The 18564-nt window shown below is 38.6% G+C and overlaps 1 protein-coding gene across 2 annotated transcripts in view; it reads right to left on the bottom strand.

Moving 5' to 3' along the window:
• The window catches only part of LOC126264083 (S-adenosyl-L-methionine-dependent tRNA 4-demethylwyosine synthase TYW1-like), a 93048-nt gene extending 77782 nt beyond the window's left edge, over positions 1-15266 (bottom strand). For both annotated transcript variants that reach the window (XM_049960968.1, XM_049960969.1), the window contains exons 1-2: positions 15097-15266; positions 8565-8925 (exon numbers count right to left, since the gene is read on the bottom strand). In XM_049960968.1, the coding sequence (XP_049816925.1) occupies positions 8565-8906 (342 nt within the window). In that variant the 5' untranslated portion in view covers positions 8907-8925; positions 15097-15266. The remainder of the gene's footprint in view (positions 1-8564; positions 8926-15096) is intronic.
• Between the last annotated feature and the right edge of the window lie 3298 nt (positions 15267-18564).

Here is an 18564-nt window from a genome sequence, read left to right as displayed (position 1 = left end):
AACCTCAAGCAGGGACCTAAACACCAAAAAGGACGAAAGAACACACAGAAGGAACAAAACTGCAAGCAATACAGGGAACTGACTGGGCACAGCCCGTGCTGCCTGAGTTGTTGTTTATGTTGTTCCGCCGGCAGAGGTCGCGGCCGAATTCTCGCGTGCCCCTGGTGGACGGGACTGCTTGCGGCAACTACCGTCTGTGACGCGCCATGCCGGATGTGCGCCTTCTGCTATCTTTCTGGTGGCTACTGCACAGGTGGATAGCCAGATCGATATAAATTAGAACAGAGAGAGAAAAGGAGGGGGCAATGAGGAAGGAGCGAAGATGGGGAGGGAAGACAGGGTGAAGGAGAGGTGGTCAGGGAAGAGAGAATGGGGAACTCTTGAAAGAACCGTGAGCCCCTGGGGGCAGTTTTAAGTCAACACAGGATTCTTGATATTATGATGATTCTTCTGTCCCTCACATCACCTTGTCTATGGGGAACAACCATATTAGTAGATGTGGAAGAAAAAGAGAAAAATAAAAACAGTGTTTTGGAAGTGGATGCCAAGGTCTCCTATACTGAAATACAGTATGAAACGAAGGAATGGTATCCTGGGAGCGTGGTATTTCACCTGAGCAATGTGATGTAAGTCATACTAAAAGGAGAAGGGGATACACAATGTGTGGATTATCTCTTATCACGAGTTGACACTTTTTCTCCTTCCAGAAATTATAGCTCTTTTACAGTTTCAGGAGACAACACCTCTACCGTGGAAGGAGAAGAGGGAGCAAGAGAACCACACAACCTACCAGTGCCAACACTGTGTCACCATCAGAAACAATGGAATTCAGAGCCAATCACAGACAAAGAAGAGGCCACAAAAGTGGACCTCATTCACCGACATCAGTATCAGTGGGGCACAACGTAACATACAAAACAACCCCTCCCGAGTAGGCTACCCTTCTGTCAAAGGTGGCATGCAGGTTCGGCCTACATCAAGACAAACCTGAAGCAGAGAGAGTTGGCAACTCTGCAGAGTTTGCTAGCAGTGGCATGACTACCTTGCGCATCCCTATCATATACACCCATCAGGCAGAGGGATGCCATCACTCTCCCTAAGAAGCCAATGAACGGGCGTGCGATATCATTTAATGGCCACAGCTAATTGTACGGATTTCCAATAAATCATTTGGTTGCGGTGTTCCCGACACTACACTACTGGACAACATTATGCACTAACATGCTCACATTCTATTCAGGCACATTTCTATGAAGAGAGGACAGCAACTGATACAAAAAAATGAAAAATCGTAAAAGATGACATTGGAGAATTTAAATGCAAATGCATGACAAAAAATAGTGAATGATTCAATAGTGGGAAACTGCATAAAAAAAACACGATGATATGTTAGTAGATTGCGCAGAAAAGAACAATATTTCATAAAAATTCAAATAGAAAATTGGCTTCAAGAATTCCAAATTGAAGTAATACTTAAATTCAGTAAATCAGTCAGCACATAAATCCTAAAGCACTTCATGATAGCATGGGATCACAGATGCTTGAGATGTAGAGTAAAAATAAATGCATAGCAAGAAGGAAATAGGCTGGAAGACAGAAACATGGATTATGAAAATTTAATAAGAGAGATACAAAACACAAAAGCTAACAACTTTCGCAACTTCTTCAAAAATGATGGTTGCAGATGTAGATTGAAGTGGAAATCAGTTTTAACAAAAGTACTTATGCAAACACTAATGCTGTTTCGGATATGAAGAAAGCAAAAGAAAAGAATATCTTAAATGGCATATGGCCACAATAAAGACTAATTTATTTATTTTCTGTATCTACTCAAACAAGATTTTTCCAGAAAACTGACTTAAATGGTCTTATTAATGTTAAAAAGATCTAGTGTGCAAGGTTCATGCAACCGGTAGCACTGCGAGAGGTGGCACAGATCTTGCATCTCATCGCATTCTTTTAGAACATCTGTTTCACCACTTCTCCATGTTGTTCTTCCAGTGTTGCACAGTTTGCAACAGTGTAAGGGAGCTGCTAGCTCTTCTCCTCTTGAGAGGATGTCCATTTCTCCATTTCTGTCCTCTGTCTTTCCACCAAGCACTTCAAATGGGCACCCAAGAGAATCTGTTCTTTGTCTCTCCGAACAAACTGCAATCTGTGCACCAAGTAGCTTAAGTTGGTTTCCATCCTAATCCTTTCCACACCTGGAGTAACGTTCCAGTGTACATGAGAGTGGTGAAATGACAATGATCCAGTAGAATTTCTGCATTCATGTTTGCTTCAAGCATTCTATTGAAATCTATACAGACTCATTGGCTGTGTTGTCAACTTACATTGCATGCATACTCGGCAGTAAATAAAAAGTGCTGTAACTGACTTCATTAACAGTCATGGATCGGCACCTCATGTTCTGCTGTCACTGACCTGGTAACATTGTTCATGGCTCAGACTTTGGCTTTGGTGTTGATGCAATACTGTGAGATTGTCATGATACAATCCCACAGCTGTGCATTTAGGCTGTGAGCAGTGCCACAGTCATTCGATTCTCCACATCACATTTCTCTGATACTGAGGTGAAAAACTCATGTCTCCATCTTGCTATGGCTTGGAACAATTAAAGAGTAGGCGAAAGTCTGACAGAAACAATGCCATGAACAGGGTCAGTTGAGATAGCACATAATTTAAAACACACGAAGAAACTGCATAATTATTTCAAGCACCTCTTTTTTAAATGTGTGGGTAGTTCAAGAGATAAATCAGACGTAAAAAGTTACTCATGAGAAATAATGAGGCTCCAGAAGTAATGCCAGGTGAATTATGTTAAGTTGCTTTGAAGTATGAAGAAAGGCGACATGCCAAGATCGAGTAAAACGCCTATTTTAAGTGTTCGTGTGGTCCAAATTTAAAAAAAACAAAATTGAGGAAAATGCATAATTAATAAAAACATTAAAAAACCCCAAAACATAAGCAAAAAAATAAAACATATGTAATTGATATATACGATTAAAAACTGCAATCCTCTCCAATACACTGAATAAAAAATCTGTATAAGTGAAAGAAATTAAATGTACAATAGTATGTTTATACAGCAATTTGTGGTAATGAACTTCATCAGTTCTTAAAAATCATTACATGTGTAATAGCAAGTAAAAACTTGAAAAAATTAAAAATGGTATCTGGGTACAAGGTAATCGAGCCATTTTCCAACATGCTACAACCACACAAACAAAGCAAAAACTGATGAATTAAGCCAAAAACTGTGACATACAGTGAAAGGCTTCGGTATCTAACACATGGGAGTGTGTGTTTTCCTTCTGTAGCCAATGGCAGTTCGGCATACCCTGGTGACACGAGCACAGTGACCTCTAGTGTATCCAGCAGGCGGGCTCATTTTACATGTGTTAAAAGCCCTTTTATATGATCAACTTTCTTGTCTCAATTGACTACTTGAGACATGTGTGTCTATTGCAGCAACACCGGCATATTATTCCCGCACTGAGTCTCACCTTTTTTGAGTGATCTTTTCATTTACACATCAGTGTCAAAATTTCAGGTACTGTGAAAGCTGTCTGCTATGGTGTTGGACATCTGTATGATTAAAGTGAGGTTATGAAGGATTATCCTTTATATTGAAAATCTAAATACAGTAAAAAAATATAGGAAAATATGTTACAACAAAGTTTATTAAAGACAAAAGCTGCTACTATCTTGTCAAAGGTCACGTCGAAAATTCTCCACATTCCTAAGAACTCAGAGAACAGGAAATGTGTCACATAAACATTTCAGAAGATATAAATTTATTTGATCAAGAAAGTATATGCTTGCAAACACATCAGACAGTATGTAGAATGCAGTAAACAGTATCTTTTTCTTTACCTTAAGTATATTGTCATTTTGTCACGTGCCAAATAAAAATGAAAATTATTTTTCTCATCCAGTAATTCTGTATTTTCCAGTGTTGAAATAATTTTCATTGAAACACATTTATTTATTTATTTACATTCATATCTATACACAATACGGGTTCTTTCTCTATAAAATGTAAACACCTTTTGCTTGCAGATATTTCATCTCTCCATTAGGAAAACACTTGTGGGCAAGAACACCAGCACCTGGTGCAACTTTTCCGAATGTCACAAAAACAAAGCAAACAACACACAAAGATTAAGAAAACGTGAAATCTCAAAATCCGTTTCTCTAATAGCAGTGAACTCTACATTTACATCCATACTCCGCAAGCCACCTGGAGGGTACTTTGAGTACCTCTATCGGTTCTCCATTTTATTCCAGTCTTGTGTGTGTGTGTGTGTGTGTGTGTGTGTGTGTGTGTGTGTGTGTGATTTGAGGTTTTCGGGCACTAAACAGCATGGTCATCAGCGCCCAAACGCATAGAAACAGGAATACATGCGGTGAAGGGAAGAAGATGGACAGCGAACACGGAGAACGGCTAAAAGACACAGACCTGACGCAGTTCCAAATCCTCACATACAGAGGCAAAACAAGAGGAGAAGAAACGCACTAAAAAAGGAAAGGAAACACAAGGAAAAGAGAACAGAAATCGAAGTGAAACAAGTAGGTATGTTTGTGGAAAGAAAGATTGTCGGTATGCCTCTGTGTGGGCTCTAATCTCTGATTTTAACCTCATGGTCTCTTCGCGATATATACATAGGACAGAGCAATATACTGCTTGACTCCTCGGTGAAGGTATGTTCTCGAAACTTCAACAAAAACCCGTACCGAGCTACCAAGCGTCTCTCTTGCAGAATCTTCCACTGGAGTTTATCTATCATCTCCATAACGCTTTCGCGATTACTAAATGATCCTGTAAGGAAGCACGCTGCTCTCTGTTGGATCTTCTCTATCTCTTCTATCAACCCTATCTGGTATGGATCCCACACTGGTGAGCAGTATTCAAGCAGTGGGTGAACAAGTGTACTTTAACCTACTTCCTTTGTTTCCGGATTGCATTTCCTTAGGATTCTTCCAATGAATCTCAGTCTGACATCTGCTTTACCGATGATTAATTTTATATGGTCATTCCATTTTAAATCACTCCTAATGCCTACTCCCAGATAATTTATGGAATTAACTGCTTCCAGTTGCTGACCTGCTATAGTGTAGCTAAATGATAAAGGATCTTTCTTTCTATGTATTCGCAGCACATTACACTTGTCTACATTGAGATTCAATTGCCATTCCCTGCACCATGCGTCAATTCGTTGCAGATCCTCCTGCATTTCAGTACAATTGCCCATTGTTACAACCTCTTGATATACTACAGCATCATCCACAAAAAGCCTCAGTGAACTTCCGATGTTATCCACAAGGTCATTTATATATACTGTGAATAGCAAAGGTCCTATGACACTCCCCTGTGGCACACCTGAAATCACTCTTACTTCGGAAGACTTCTCTCCATTGAGAATGACATGCTGCGTTCTGTTATCTAGGAACTCTTCAATCCAATGACACAATTGGTCTGACAGCCCATATGCTCTTACTTTGTTCATTTAATGACTGGAGGGAACTGTATCAAAAGGAAGTCAAGAAACACGGCATTTACCTGGGAACCCGAGTCTATGGACCTCTGAGTCTTGTGGATGAACAGTGCGAGCTGGGTTTCACACGATCATCTTTTTCGAAACCCATGCTGATTCCTACAGAGTAGATTTCTAGTCTCCAGAAAAGTCATTATACTCGTACGCAATACGTGTTCCAAAATTCTACAACTGATCGACGTAACTAGGTTAAAAATTCCAATGTTAGCAGACACTGTCATAGTCCATTGTCTCTGCTCACGTGTAGCATACTCAGAAATTTAGAACTCCACAGTCCACTCTCGGCACAATCTATAGACCATTTACATCAGACACACTCGCGTCAAGGTTGGTCACTGATTTACACGTAAGTACGAAAGGGGCACGCATTTTGAGTAGTCAATTTTGATCAGTAAGTTGCTCATGTAAAACCAGCTTTAGTATGGTGTGGTGGCTGTGCTGGTCACCAGCCAAGTCACCTGACAAGAAGAGCTCACTTGCCGGAAATGGCAGACATTTCCTGGATTCCTATGGACCATATTCGTCAAGACTTGGTGTTTGAATATAAAAGGTTGACAATCAATACTGTCGTTGAATGCAATACATCGTAAAATACTTGCAAAAAGATGAGACTGAGTTATAAGTGGCACAAGAAAGGTGGCAACTGGGCCCCTTGTCACGTATTGGTTTGGTCTGGAACACTTTGCATTAACTGCCCTGTTTTTCCATTGCTGCCGCAACCTAGCAGTAGTTTAATCATAATCATGCAGTGAAGCTCAACATTGGAAGTTGTGCTGACAACACAAATCATAGATTACATCAGCATTTTCTCTCATATCTTCCCTCTATGCAAGAGCCAAAAACATTCCCTCAACTCCACCACCACCTGCGGTGCAAACTGTTTGTGGTTTTGTGCCACTTACAACTCATTCAACCACATAAAATCTCAAGAGGAAGAAAACGGGACAAAGTAAAGAGATGTCAAGTAAGAATGTAGAATTGAGGTAAACCTTCTAGGAAGACAGGTAAAATTGGGGAATTTTTAGCACCGATTTTATGGGTTTTCCTCAGAGGACACAAATTTATGGCACAGAATTGTGAGGAACATAATATCAAAGAACGTAAAGTCAAAGTTCTATCGTAATAAAATTTCAATAGAAGCGATTACGGCCAGTTAAAATGTAAGAGAGACAGAAATTTAAATATTACTTAAGGAATATTTGGAGCAGATTACAGTTCCCAAAAACTGTAACAATTCTTAATTTTTTTTTTTTTTTTTTATTTTACAAACAGAAGAGAGCAGTTGGGGGAATAACAAAAATTAAAAATTCTAGAAATACTGTCAATAACGTACAAATCTTCAACGAATAGCATAGAAAAGAACTACTTATTTTTAGAAGCTGTTTTAGCACAATGGACCCACTGGAAATGATGAACAAAGTTACACGAGAGAGGAAGGAGTGGTTATCCGTAAATTTTGAGAAATACGTAGTTTCCTTTGAAAAACTACTAACACCCCTTGAAAACAAAGTAATTATTTGTCCTGCATTAGTATGAACATCAATACTACAGGTTCCATTAGACTTCAAAACAACACTGAGAAATTCAAGAATAAAGGAATTACAAAACAAAAATAGAACTGCTTGTTCGTAACTACCAGAACTATTCTCACCATTACAGCGAATGTGTTTAAATCATTAAACAACTAGTTTATAAATAACACTCGAAAGTTTAAAAGTAGGCCAATAATTTATGATCGACATACCAAAAAGAAAGCAGCACAAATTAACAGCAAAGTTGTAAAACTAGTTGATAATGTTATGTAGTTGGGGCAGTTGAGAAAACTTAACTTGATGGATAGCGGAGAAAAAGTGGCTTGGAGTGCTAATGGTGAACTGAACAGAGAAGTCAGAACTAAGAGTCCACAGTGTGAAATAAAAAGATCTACAATCAGTACGTATTATAGGGATTTTTATTTAGTGACAGTGGGAATGAACTTTCAATGGATAAACCATTATAAAGTAAGGGCTGCTAAATGAACAAAGAAGAGAGATATTTTAGAAATAACAAGAGACACGAAAACAAACACATGGATAGGGAAACTGACTGAGGGTGAAAACTTACTTATGATTACAATGAAAATTAAGTTGAGATGGAAAGGGCATACAAAAAGGTTTAACCACAATATCAAATACTGGAAAATCCAGGAGGGAATAATAAATAACATTATTCCAACTGTAATGTCAAACAGTTTGTAATTTTACAACTTACTGTCCAATGTATTTTTCACACACATTAGTGTGAACCACCAAATCTCTTTCAAAATGCCATGGGAGTTTCACACCAATGTCAAAAAGGATACTTCATCTAACATTAAAACAACATTCCATGGCATCACAAGGCAAGTAAGCACACTACTCAACAATTTGAGTGTGTTTCCAGAGGAAACTTCACCAAAATCAAACTGACTACTATCTGCATCTCAACCAGAATAACAAGTACACTATCAGCCCATGTCAAATTTATTTTGTTATTTTCAGTTTCCCACTGTCCCCCTAGCCACCCCCACCTGTCTTTTCATATTCATATTGTGACACCCATACGGTATCTATGTTACATGCATGGAGTTTTCATGAGTTGTTTGTGTCTGCCATTTTGTTGCCAGCTTAGGTCAAAGCCAACGGAAGGCATCTAAGACCTGAGTTAATCCTACAAAACTCCAGCTAGTCTGTCTATCAGTAAATTTAATAAATTTCTTTAATGAATTTTCTTGTTAATACAATTATTGTTCCTTCTTGGTAATTGAAGGTTTCAATTAAACCACCTTCTCATGTGAATGTTGAAATCATAGATCTAATACTTTCTCTCACACTTTTTACATTTAATTATTAAAACCAATTTTACAATGAACATTTTCACCTACTACTGAACATGTACATGCCAATTCAGCACTTCAATCAATTAGACTTTGTAGAAAATGACTGGAACAAAAACAACCTTAATCCAAGTAATTAAGTGCATACGTACCTTAGAATTTCCAGTTACTGTAGTGTAAAATATTATAACACTTTCAATTGACCCCAAAAAATTTTGACACGAGTTCTGTTTCTTCTTACTGCAACATTTCCCCCCTTTTTTACTACACATTTTTTTCTTTATCTTCTTAGGTACTGGTTTCTGCACTTGTTCTTCCAGGTTTTCTCTAACACAATTAAGTTCATTGTTCTTTGTAATCAAATCTTCAGGTCCCAAAACATTTGCACTGTATTTCCTAGGTGATAAATACGAAAATGCTACGAACACTATAAGTACAAGTAAGACTGGATAAAACAAGGACCCAACAAGAGGAATCCCAAATAAGACTGCCATTGTAATGCCCCAGTACAACCTGAAACAGTAGGAAAGTACAATAAATTACATGCCGGTCTTTTAAATTATGCCACATTTATAGACTGCACAACTTTTAATCTACACATGATTACTACGCAAATACACTTCAGTGTTTGGCAAAAGTTTCATAGAATCACTTTCAGACTACTACTCCACCTTCCACTCTCTGACAGCATGTGGGCAAAATTAACACCTAAATCTTTCCATCTGAGTTCAGAATTCTCTTATTTTATTACACTGCAGTTTTTGCTTTTGTAAATGAGAGTCAATAAAATATTTTGTTGTAAAACCTGGTGAACAAAATTTCATGAAAAGATCTCATCACAACAAAAAAACACATCTGTTTTAATGACTGACACCCCAACTTATATACCATATTCACGATACTCTCCCCCGTTTTACAATACAAAATGAGCTGCCCTTCTTTGAGCATTTTCGATGACCTCTGTCAATACTATCAAATAATCCCATACCATGCAACGCTGTAGTATAGGATGGACTTGCGTAGGCAGTCTCTCTACTTGGTTTGTTGTACCTTCTAATCATTCTCCTAACACAATAGTCTTTGGCTTGCCTTCACATTCTCTATGTGATGGTTCCAATTTAAGTTGTTCATAATGGTAATCTATAGGTATTTAGTTGAAACTACAACCTTTCAAGTTGTATTATTTATCATGTAAGTAAAAATTAATGGGATTCTTTTAGTTCTCATTTGGAGGACCTCACAATTTTTATTGCCACTTTTCGCACCATACACATACCTTGTCTATTTTGTTTTGATCTTCTGGTGACTTTACTAACAGCAGAGGGTCAATATCTCTCCCTTGATCAAGTCTAGGACCGGCTTTAGTTTCACTAGATGACTCCCCATCAATTACAAGCAACAGTGATCTTCCCGACAGAGACTTATTAATCCAATCACACAAATGAGACATCACTCCATTAGCTCACAATTTGTTTTGAAGTTGCTTTCTGAGGAACAGTACCAAAAGCCTTATTGAGATCTTGAAATGAAAAATAAATTCCTGGTTCCTTTTCGATAGTAGTAATTACATCATGTGAACAAAGAACCAGTCTATTTCACAACATTTTCTAAATCCCTGCTCATTACATGTCAACAGACTATTATCTTTGATGTATTTCAAAATTTTGGAACACAGTATACGTTCCAAAAGCTTACGAAAAAAAATTGTGACAGTAATGTGTGTCTGTAATTCAGAGGATTTCTTCAGTTTCATTTCTTGTGTACTTTTACAACCTGTATAACTCTCCAGTCTTTCGGTAGGCTTGCAGATCTTTCATCATGCAAAAAGTTATACACTATGGCTAAAAATGGAGTTATTTCATCTGCATACTCCAAAAGCAACCTAACTGGTTCTGTTTATTAAGTGACTCCACTTCCTTTGCTACACCATGGCTATTTAGTTCCAAATAAATGAGGATGGCAGCTGCCACTGATTCTGCATCTTATCTGGTTAAGGAATTTTGGAAATCTGTATTTAGTAACTCCACTTTAATGGCACTGTCTTGAGTAACATTGCTATCAAGCACCAAAGGTATTGGTTTGTGTCTTGTCATTAGTATACCTTACACATGACAAGAATCTCTTTGGATTTTCTGCAAGATTTTGAGGCAGAGCTTAGTCGCAGAGACTAATACAGTTATCTCGTATTGAAGTCCGCATAAGTTTTGAGCATCTGCAAACCATTATCTAGCTCTGAGATTTTGTGTTTCTTTAAATCTGGCCTTTTTTTCCACTGCTTCTACAACAGTGTCCTAACCTGATACATCTACCATGGGGGATCTGATCTGTTTCTTATTAATTTGCTTAGTATAAAACACAGCTGTTGCCAACACTATTTATTTGAATTTAAGCCACATATGGTTGACGTTTACATAATTAGTATTGAAGGAATGGACTCACGCTCGGGAAGGTGCAATGTAAATTTATGTTTGGTTGATTTGGACGTGATCATTAATACCTGCATTCATCTAGATGCTCTCTATTTGCTCGAAATTATTTGTAACTAGGAGGTTAAATGCTTTACTGCAACCATTTACTAGAGCTGTAATTATACTTCAAACCGAACTTCTCTGCATACAAGATTTTAATTCTATTATGTCAGGCAACTACTTTTATTAAGTCAACTTACATTAATATGAAGAAACTTTAAATTACAATTTTTTTATCTACCATACATAATGTTTAACTAAATGTTTTGTTACTCATCAAGCATATAACTGTTATTCTTAAACTACTAAGAATATATGTTTTATCTTAAATTATATTATCAAGGTTTTTTTTCAGATTTAATTTGATGCACTGCAAATGAATAAGAAACATATTAGAATTGTAATATAAAATCTTATGAGGCAACTGTCACAGTTCATGAACTGCATTTACCAGAAAACTTTACATCATTTCTTTTAAATACTCAAAACAATTTTCATGTTTGTAAGACAGTATAGAATCAATCTCGAAACTTAGTGATAGTTCAGGAAGGCCAGTGAAAAATTTTAGATGGTGGTGGTGATGGTGAAAAAGTAAAGGACAAGTAGTCATCTGCAAAATAAAAATTTCAGATTTACAGAATCTGAATAGTTCAAACATTCGTAAAAGAAGGGGTTGCAGCTCATGACAGGCTTTTTGGGGGGAAGAGCAGGATGCTATTGACACAATTTAAATTGTCGTCCTTTCTTTCCTTCTTGGCTTCTAAGGAAATTTAAGCTCCCATTACAATCTCTTGTGTTCCCTCCCAGTGCTTCTGTCCAGGCTACTTCTGGCCACTTATTTGCCCCATCCTGCAGCACACCGTTTAAATTTCATGTACTACGTTGTCTCCCAGTTGATCTCTTACCAAATGACTTCTACATGAATATTCTCAAAAATAACTGATCCTCTTTCAGTTTCATTGGATGGCCTGCCCTTTTAAGTCTTATGGAATTTATTATGCTCGAATTATTGTTGCTTATTGTGAAATCATTTGCATTTCTGAGTTGGATCGTGTCTTCCATCTTTACTATTTGTTATCATAACATGGACCAAAGATTTGACTACAAAGTTTGTTTAAAAATACATATAACTGGTGTTCTTGCATTTTAAACACTATGCTTCTGCTTGTAGGTTAGGACTGGTCTGATGACTGATACAGCTTAATGCTAGTTTTCCTCGTCAGCAATTTAGATATTGGTAGTTTTGGTATGGAGTAATATGCTCTATTGGCGTTCGGCAGTCATTTTTACTTCTACTTGTCTCCGTGCCTGTCTATCACCAAGCCCAGAAATTTGAACTGTAAAACAGATTTGAATTTATGTTTGCTGATTGTTGGATACAAGTGGTTGTCTTTTTCCATCCCTCCATCTTTGACCTAGCTATTACGTATTTTGTTTTCTGATTGTTTGCTTTTATGTCAAGTTTGGATGCAGCTTCTATGAGCTCCACAAATAAATACTGTAACTCTTTCCTATAAGCACTATATCATCTTTGTACACTAAAACCCAAATATTCCTCCTTTGGAGGATCCCGGCAGGTACTAGTTTCGGTTTCTTCATTACTCTCTCCAAGGCTACAACAATGAGAAGAGGGGACAGAGCATCTCCCCATCTTAGTCCAGTTTTATGTTTTTAAAAAGTCAGAATTTATTCCATTTAGCAAAATCTTACTTATGTTATCATCCATGCGCACTTTACAGTGATTTATAAGTTTAATTGGAAACCCTAAATCCGTCATTATATTCCACAGGCTTATTCTGTAAATGAATCCATAACCTTCCACAAAATAAACGCACAAGTAATTTATTTCTTTGTTACATTCCTGTACTTTATCATTTATTGTTCTGGTTACAAGTATGTGTCAGCAGTGGATCTATTACTGTGAAAATCACTTTCATAATTCCCGATTATATTTTCTTTGTGTGGTTTCAAGCAGTTTAGCAGTAAACAAAATAAAATCTTACAGACCTTGTTACTAGAGATATTCCCCTACAGTTTCTGAAGTAGTAATTTGACTTCCTGTGAAAAATTCATTCCTCACTGTCTTTAACATATTTTCCTAAAATTATTTCACCTAGTAGTATTCCTCCCTCCAAGGGTCAACAGAAGCGTCCGATCCTACGCGTCGGCTTTGACCCGTGACGTAAGGGTGTTGTCGTGTGTGACGTCATGACGGCGCGGAGTTTGGTTTGAGTGTGGCAGTCTCCAGTTCTGTTTTATCTTATTTTATTTACTTTTCTGATCTGTTCATTCTATCTCGTGAGATTTTTTTTTAATTTAAAAACATTTATTACTTATTTTAATTATCTGTTTCCTCCAATTTCTGTTTTAGTTTATTATATTTATCTTTCTGATCTGTTCGTTCTATCCCGTGAGATTTTTTTTTTTTTTAAAGACAAAAAACACTAATCAGCTACTGAAGCATCTTTATCTTCTATGGGTTGCAGGGGTTACGACCCCTGGGGAGGTGGGTGGGTATTCATGCATGGCTGTCTTCACTTACACGTTGTAGCTACGTAAGGTGTCTAAATTTGTTTATATTTAGTTTGCCCCCCACACAAAACACCCCATTTCCCGCGCTTGTCCCGTTAGTGTCATTAGGCTTCTTGAGGAAAGAGAGAGAGAGAGAGAGAGAGAGAGAGAGAGAGTGTGTGTGTGTGTGTGTGTGTTTCCGCCATATTTGTGACGTCATGGGTCAAAGCAGACGGACGGGATCGGACGCTTCCGTATTTCCCTCTCCAAGAACCTATTGTCCTTGACATTTCCCCCCACCTCTTTGACATACAACCCACAGATTCCATATGATGAAGTATATACTGTGCACATGCCACACCATAAAATTGATGTTCACACTGCTTTATAAACTGTGACCTGGCTAAACTATGCCTTTAAAGACAGGCTGGGTTGATTTTCCTACATTCTACAATATACTCACGACTGATAAGATTTTCAGTGTCAATGAAAGGCTCCACATTACTTCCCGCAATTTCGCCCATGGTATCCAGCACTCCGTAAGTGTTTTTCATTCAGTTTCATTGCATGCTGCTTAATACAACAAGGACAACTTTAATTCTTTATCCCTCCTATGTGCACTATTTCAGTACCTCTTTTCCCACTTATCAGTAGTTTTTCCGCTGTATTCCACACTGTAAAAGGAACTGGCCCTCAGACAAAGTCTAGCAACATTTCCCTCCCTGTAGGAATGTCAACAATAACGTAAGAACATGCTATATAGATATTTGCACAAAAATATAAGAAAAACATACATAATATCGAATTACAAGAAATATCCATGAAAATAAAAAATAAACAACAGCAATCCATTCACATAATCCTAACACGAATGCATGGCTGTCACGGCATTTAAAATATTGAAATTTGATTCGAGTTAATTACTATCTAAAATTGTTTCATTTTAAGAAACATGTTGCGCTAGAAGCTTGAAACTACTTAGAAAACTGGAGTCGATGATAGGGGAGAGGAAACTTCCGTACATAAACACAGTAGTTATATGACGCAGTGGTAAACGAACGACAAACCAAACAAAAACGGTATTGTGTTAATGAACCGCATTGGTTGTGGTAAAGCATAGGGAAATGAGACGTGGGCGCATTAACACAATATAAACAGTAAGTGGCTATTCTTGTACAGCTTTTGAAATGTTCAACAGTTACCACATGAAATTTAAGCATATCGAGTTTTGTTGCACGGAAACAAAACTCATATAAAAACTTGAAATAAACTGAGCATATTTGGGGTTTCGCAGGAGGGATAGATATATATTTCCCTAAACCATTCATGAGATTTGCTTACAGATCGCTGCACTTGATAGCCGTAGTGCCATGCGATGACGATGTTACCATGCATGTTTCAAGTACCGCCCCAAAATAAATACTGAATCTCAAAATAGCAAATTAGGGGGAGAGAAAAATAAGAAATCCCTATTTGCTATCAGAAGAAATTATGAAATGGAAAATTTGTCTCCTTGAACACGCTGTGCTTTCGGATATCATCCACACCTTTCATCGTTTCCGATCCCTTAAATAAGAATGTACAATTATCACATAAAATTTAACACAATTGCTCGCTACGACGAAAAAAACTGACAGTGTTCAGCTTGCACAAAGTGAATACTTCGTGCACTATGCACGTTCATGAAGATTAACCACAAGATTACCTGTCTACGGCAGCTTTTTAACTTCTGGCAAAATTGTTTCTTCACCACCCCAACCAAGGGGGGGTGATATCGACCGCTAACATCCAGAAGTCAACACACAGCACTCACAAATACTCCTAACATTTACGATCTGGCCTACGTGCCAAACCGAAATCGCCGCATGAGGCATCGTGTGTGTTATGTTTCTGCAGGATAACCAACATAGAGAACAGTTACGGAAAACGTTAACACCAATGAAAATTTAGTCAGAAAAATAAAATTACATTTTCTGATGTTATTAGTGTAACGCAAAAGCATAAAGTCCAACCGCTGTACTTTACGGTATTCTCACCGAAAATTGTGACGCTCTAATACAAATTCATTCTTTTCCTGAAATCTTACCTTCAATCACTGGACATTAATTGTCCTTTCAAGCATGGTAAATCTGGCATTGTTGGCTGGGCGACCCCAAGGGGGGGGGGGGGGGGGGTTGAGCAGCCTAATCTGCGAGAGTTGGGTCTTGGGTGTACGCTGAGGAACAAAACTCCCCGCGCGTTTAATAATATTGTTAATCTGTCAACACACTGTCTGAGGGCGCTTATTGACGTATTGTCAATACTAGAAATACAGACGAGCACTGATGGATCTCAAAATATTCCCAGTATTGTCAATAGATACTGAACGTGTGGCGTCAAGTATTGACGCCTTGACGACAATCAGACGATGACACTGCTTAAGGAACAAGCCACGCGGCGTCAGCGTGCATCGTTTACTTTTCAATAAGCCGTTGTGTAGATCAAACATCAGATTCAATTTTTATTGAGTTTTTTAAAACAAAACAAAAATTAACAGGCCTATGCAAGGGTAATCATTGTACATACTACTTTAGGATGGTTAACGGAGGATTCCCTATGACACTGCTGAAAAACGCTCCAATTTCGAAAAATACATCATATATCTGCGAAGACTTGTAAGAGGTCTGCGTAGTACACCCCAATTTCACCACATTATCACAACACTCAAAAAGACTCTTTTACGTTAATTGTCTGAACAGGTCCTTCCCATGCAGATATAATTATCCACAGCTTTCCACAGAATTTTACTAATTCTGCTTAGCTTCACCTACCTGTCGCCATAAATCTCTAAGTTACTCCTAATCTCTTGTGAACTGCGACTGCCTCTCTCCATCCGCGGACGGGAGCAAGTTGTTCAGAAGCGACCTGTACTGATGACAATGCCTTCGTACACAGCTGCCAGAACATTTGATGTTGGGGACAGGTAGACGGATCATCCCAATCTATAAGATTGTTCCGCGTATGATTCCACGTTCTCGCACGCTTCTACGCCCATACAGTAGTCTGACGTTGACGTTGACGTCTGACGTGTGCTGGGAAAGTCCCTGAGCTTCAAGCGCTAATAGAAAGCACAGAAGCTGAAATCGTTATAGGTACAGAAAGCTGGCCAAAGCCTGAAATAAGTTCTGCAGAAATTTTTACGAAGTCTCAGACGGTGTTCAGGAAAGATAGATTAGGTAGAATTGGTGGTGGAGTGTTTGTGTCTGTCAGTAGTGGTTTATGTTGTAGTGACGTCGAAGTAGATACTCCGTGCGAATTGGTATGGGTGGAGGTTATACTTAACAGCCGAACTAAGTTAATAATTTGCTCCTTCTACCGACCCCCAGACTCCGATGATATAGTTGCTGAACAGTTCAGAGAAAATTTGAGTCTTGTGACAAATAAATACCCCACTCATACGGTTATAGTTGGTGGGGACTTCAACCTTCCCTCGATATGTTGGCATAAATACTTGTTCAAAACCGGTGGTAGGCAGAAAACATCTCCCGAGATTGTCCTAAATGCTTTCTCCGAAAATTATTTCGAGCAGTTAGTCCACGAACCCATGCAAATTGTAAATGGTTGCGAAAACACACTTGACCTCTTAGCCACAAACAATCCAGAGCTAATAGAGAGCATCATGACTGATACAGGGATTAGTGATCACAAGGTCATTGTAGCTAGGCTCAATACCGTTTCTTCCAAATCCACCAGAAACAAACGCAAAATAATTTTATTTAAAAAAGCGGATAAAGTGCCACTACAAGCCTTCCTAAGAGACAATCTCCATTCCTTCCGAACTGATTATGCAAATGTAGACGAGATGTGGCTCAAATTCAAAGATATAGTAGCAACAGCAATTGAGAGATTCATACCTCATAAACTGGTAAGAGATGGAACTGATCCCCCATGGTACACAAAACAGGTCCGAACGCTGTTGCAGAGGCAACGGAAAAAGCATGCGAAGTTCAGAAGAACGCGAAATCCCGAAGATTGGCTAAAATTTACAGACGCGCGAAATGTGGCACGGACTTCAGTGCGAGATGCCTTTAATAGGCTCCACAACGAAACATTGTCTCGAAATTTGGTAGAAAATCCGAAGAAATTCTGGTCGTACGTAAAGTACACAAGCGGCAAGACGCAGTCAATACCTTTGCTGCGCAGTGCCGATGGTACTGTTACCGACGACTGTGCCGCTAAAGCGGAGTTATTGAACGCAGTTTTTAAAATTCTTTCACCATGGAAGACGAATGGAATATTCCAGAATTTGAAACACGAACAGCTGCTAGCATGAGTTTCTTAGAAGTAGATACCTTAGGGGTTGCGAAGCAACTCAAATCGCTTGATACGGGCAAGTCTTCAGGTCCAGATTGTATACCGATTAGGTTCCTTTCAGATTTCGCTAATACAATAGCTCCCTACATAGCAATCATATACAAGCGCTCGCTCACCGATAGATCTGTACCTACAGATTGGAAAATTGCGCAGGTCGCACCAGTGTTTAAGAAGGGTAGTAGGAGTAATCCATCGAACTACAGACCTATATCATTGACGTCGGTTTGCAGTAGGGTTTTGGAGCATATACCACATTCAAACATTATGAATCACCTCGAAGGGAACGATCTATTGATACGCAATCAGCATGGTTTCAGAAAACATCGTTCCTGTGCAACGCAGCTAGCCCTTTATTCGCACGAAGTAATGGCCGCTATCGACAGGGGATCTCAGGTTGATTCCGTATTTCTGGACTTCCGGAAAGCTTTTGACACCATTCCTCAGAAGCGACTTCTAATCAAGCTGCGGGCCTATGGGGTATCGTCTCAGTCGTGTGACTGGATTCGTGATTTCCTGTCAGGAAGGTCGCAGTTCGTAGTAATAGACGGCAAATCATCGAGTAAAACTGAAGTGATATCAGGTGTTCCCCAGGGAAGCGTCCTGGGACCTCTGCTGTTCCTGATCTATATAAATGACCTGGGTGACAATCTGTGCAGTTCTCTTAGGTTGTTCGCAGATGATGCTGTAATTTACTGTCTAGTAAGGTCATCCGAAGACCAGTATCAGTTGCAAAGCGATTTAGAAAAGATTGCTGTATGGTGTGGCAGGTGGCAGTTGACGCTAAATAACGAAAAGTGTGAGGTGATCCACATGAGTTCCA

This window comes from Schistocerca nitens, chromosome 1 (genome assembly GCF_023898315.1).
Source record: "Schistocerca nitens isolate TAMUIC-IGC-003100 chromosome 1, iqSchNite1.1, whole genome shotgun sequence".
NCBI classification, from domain to species: Eukaryota; Metazoa; Arthropoda; class Insecta; order Orthoptera; family Acrididae; genus Schistocerca; species Schistocerca nitens.
Note: the sequence above shows the minus strand (reverse complement) of the source record. Positions and strands in the feature narration are given on the sequence as shown.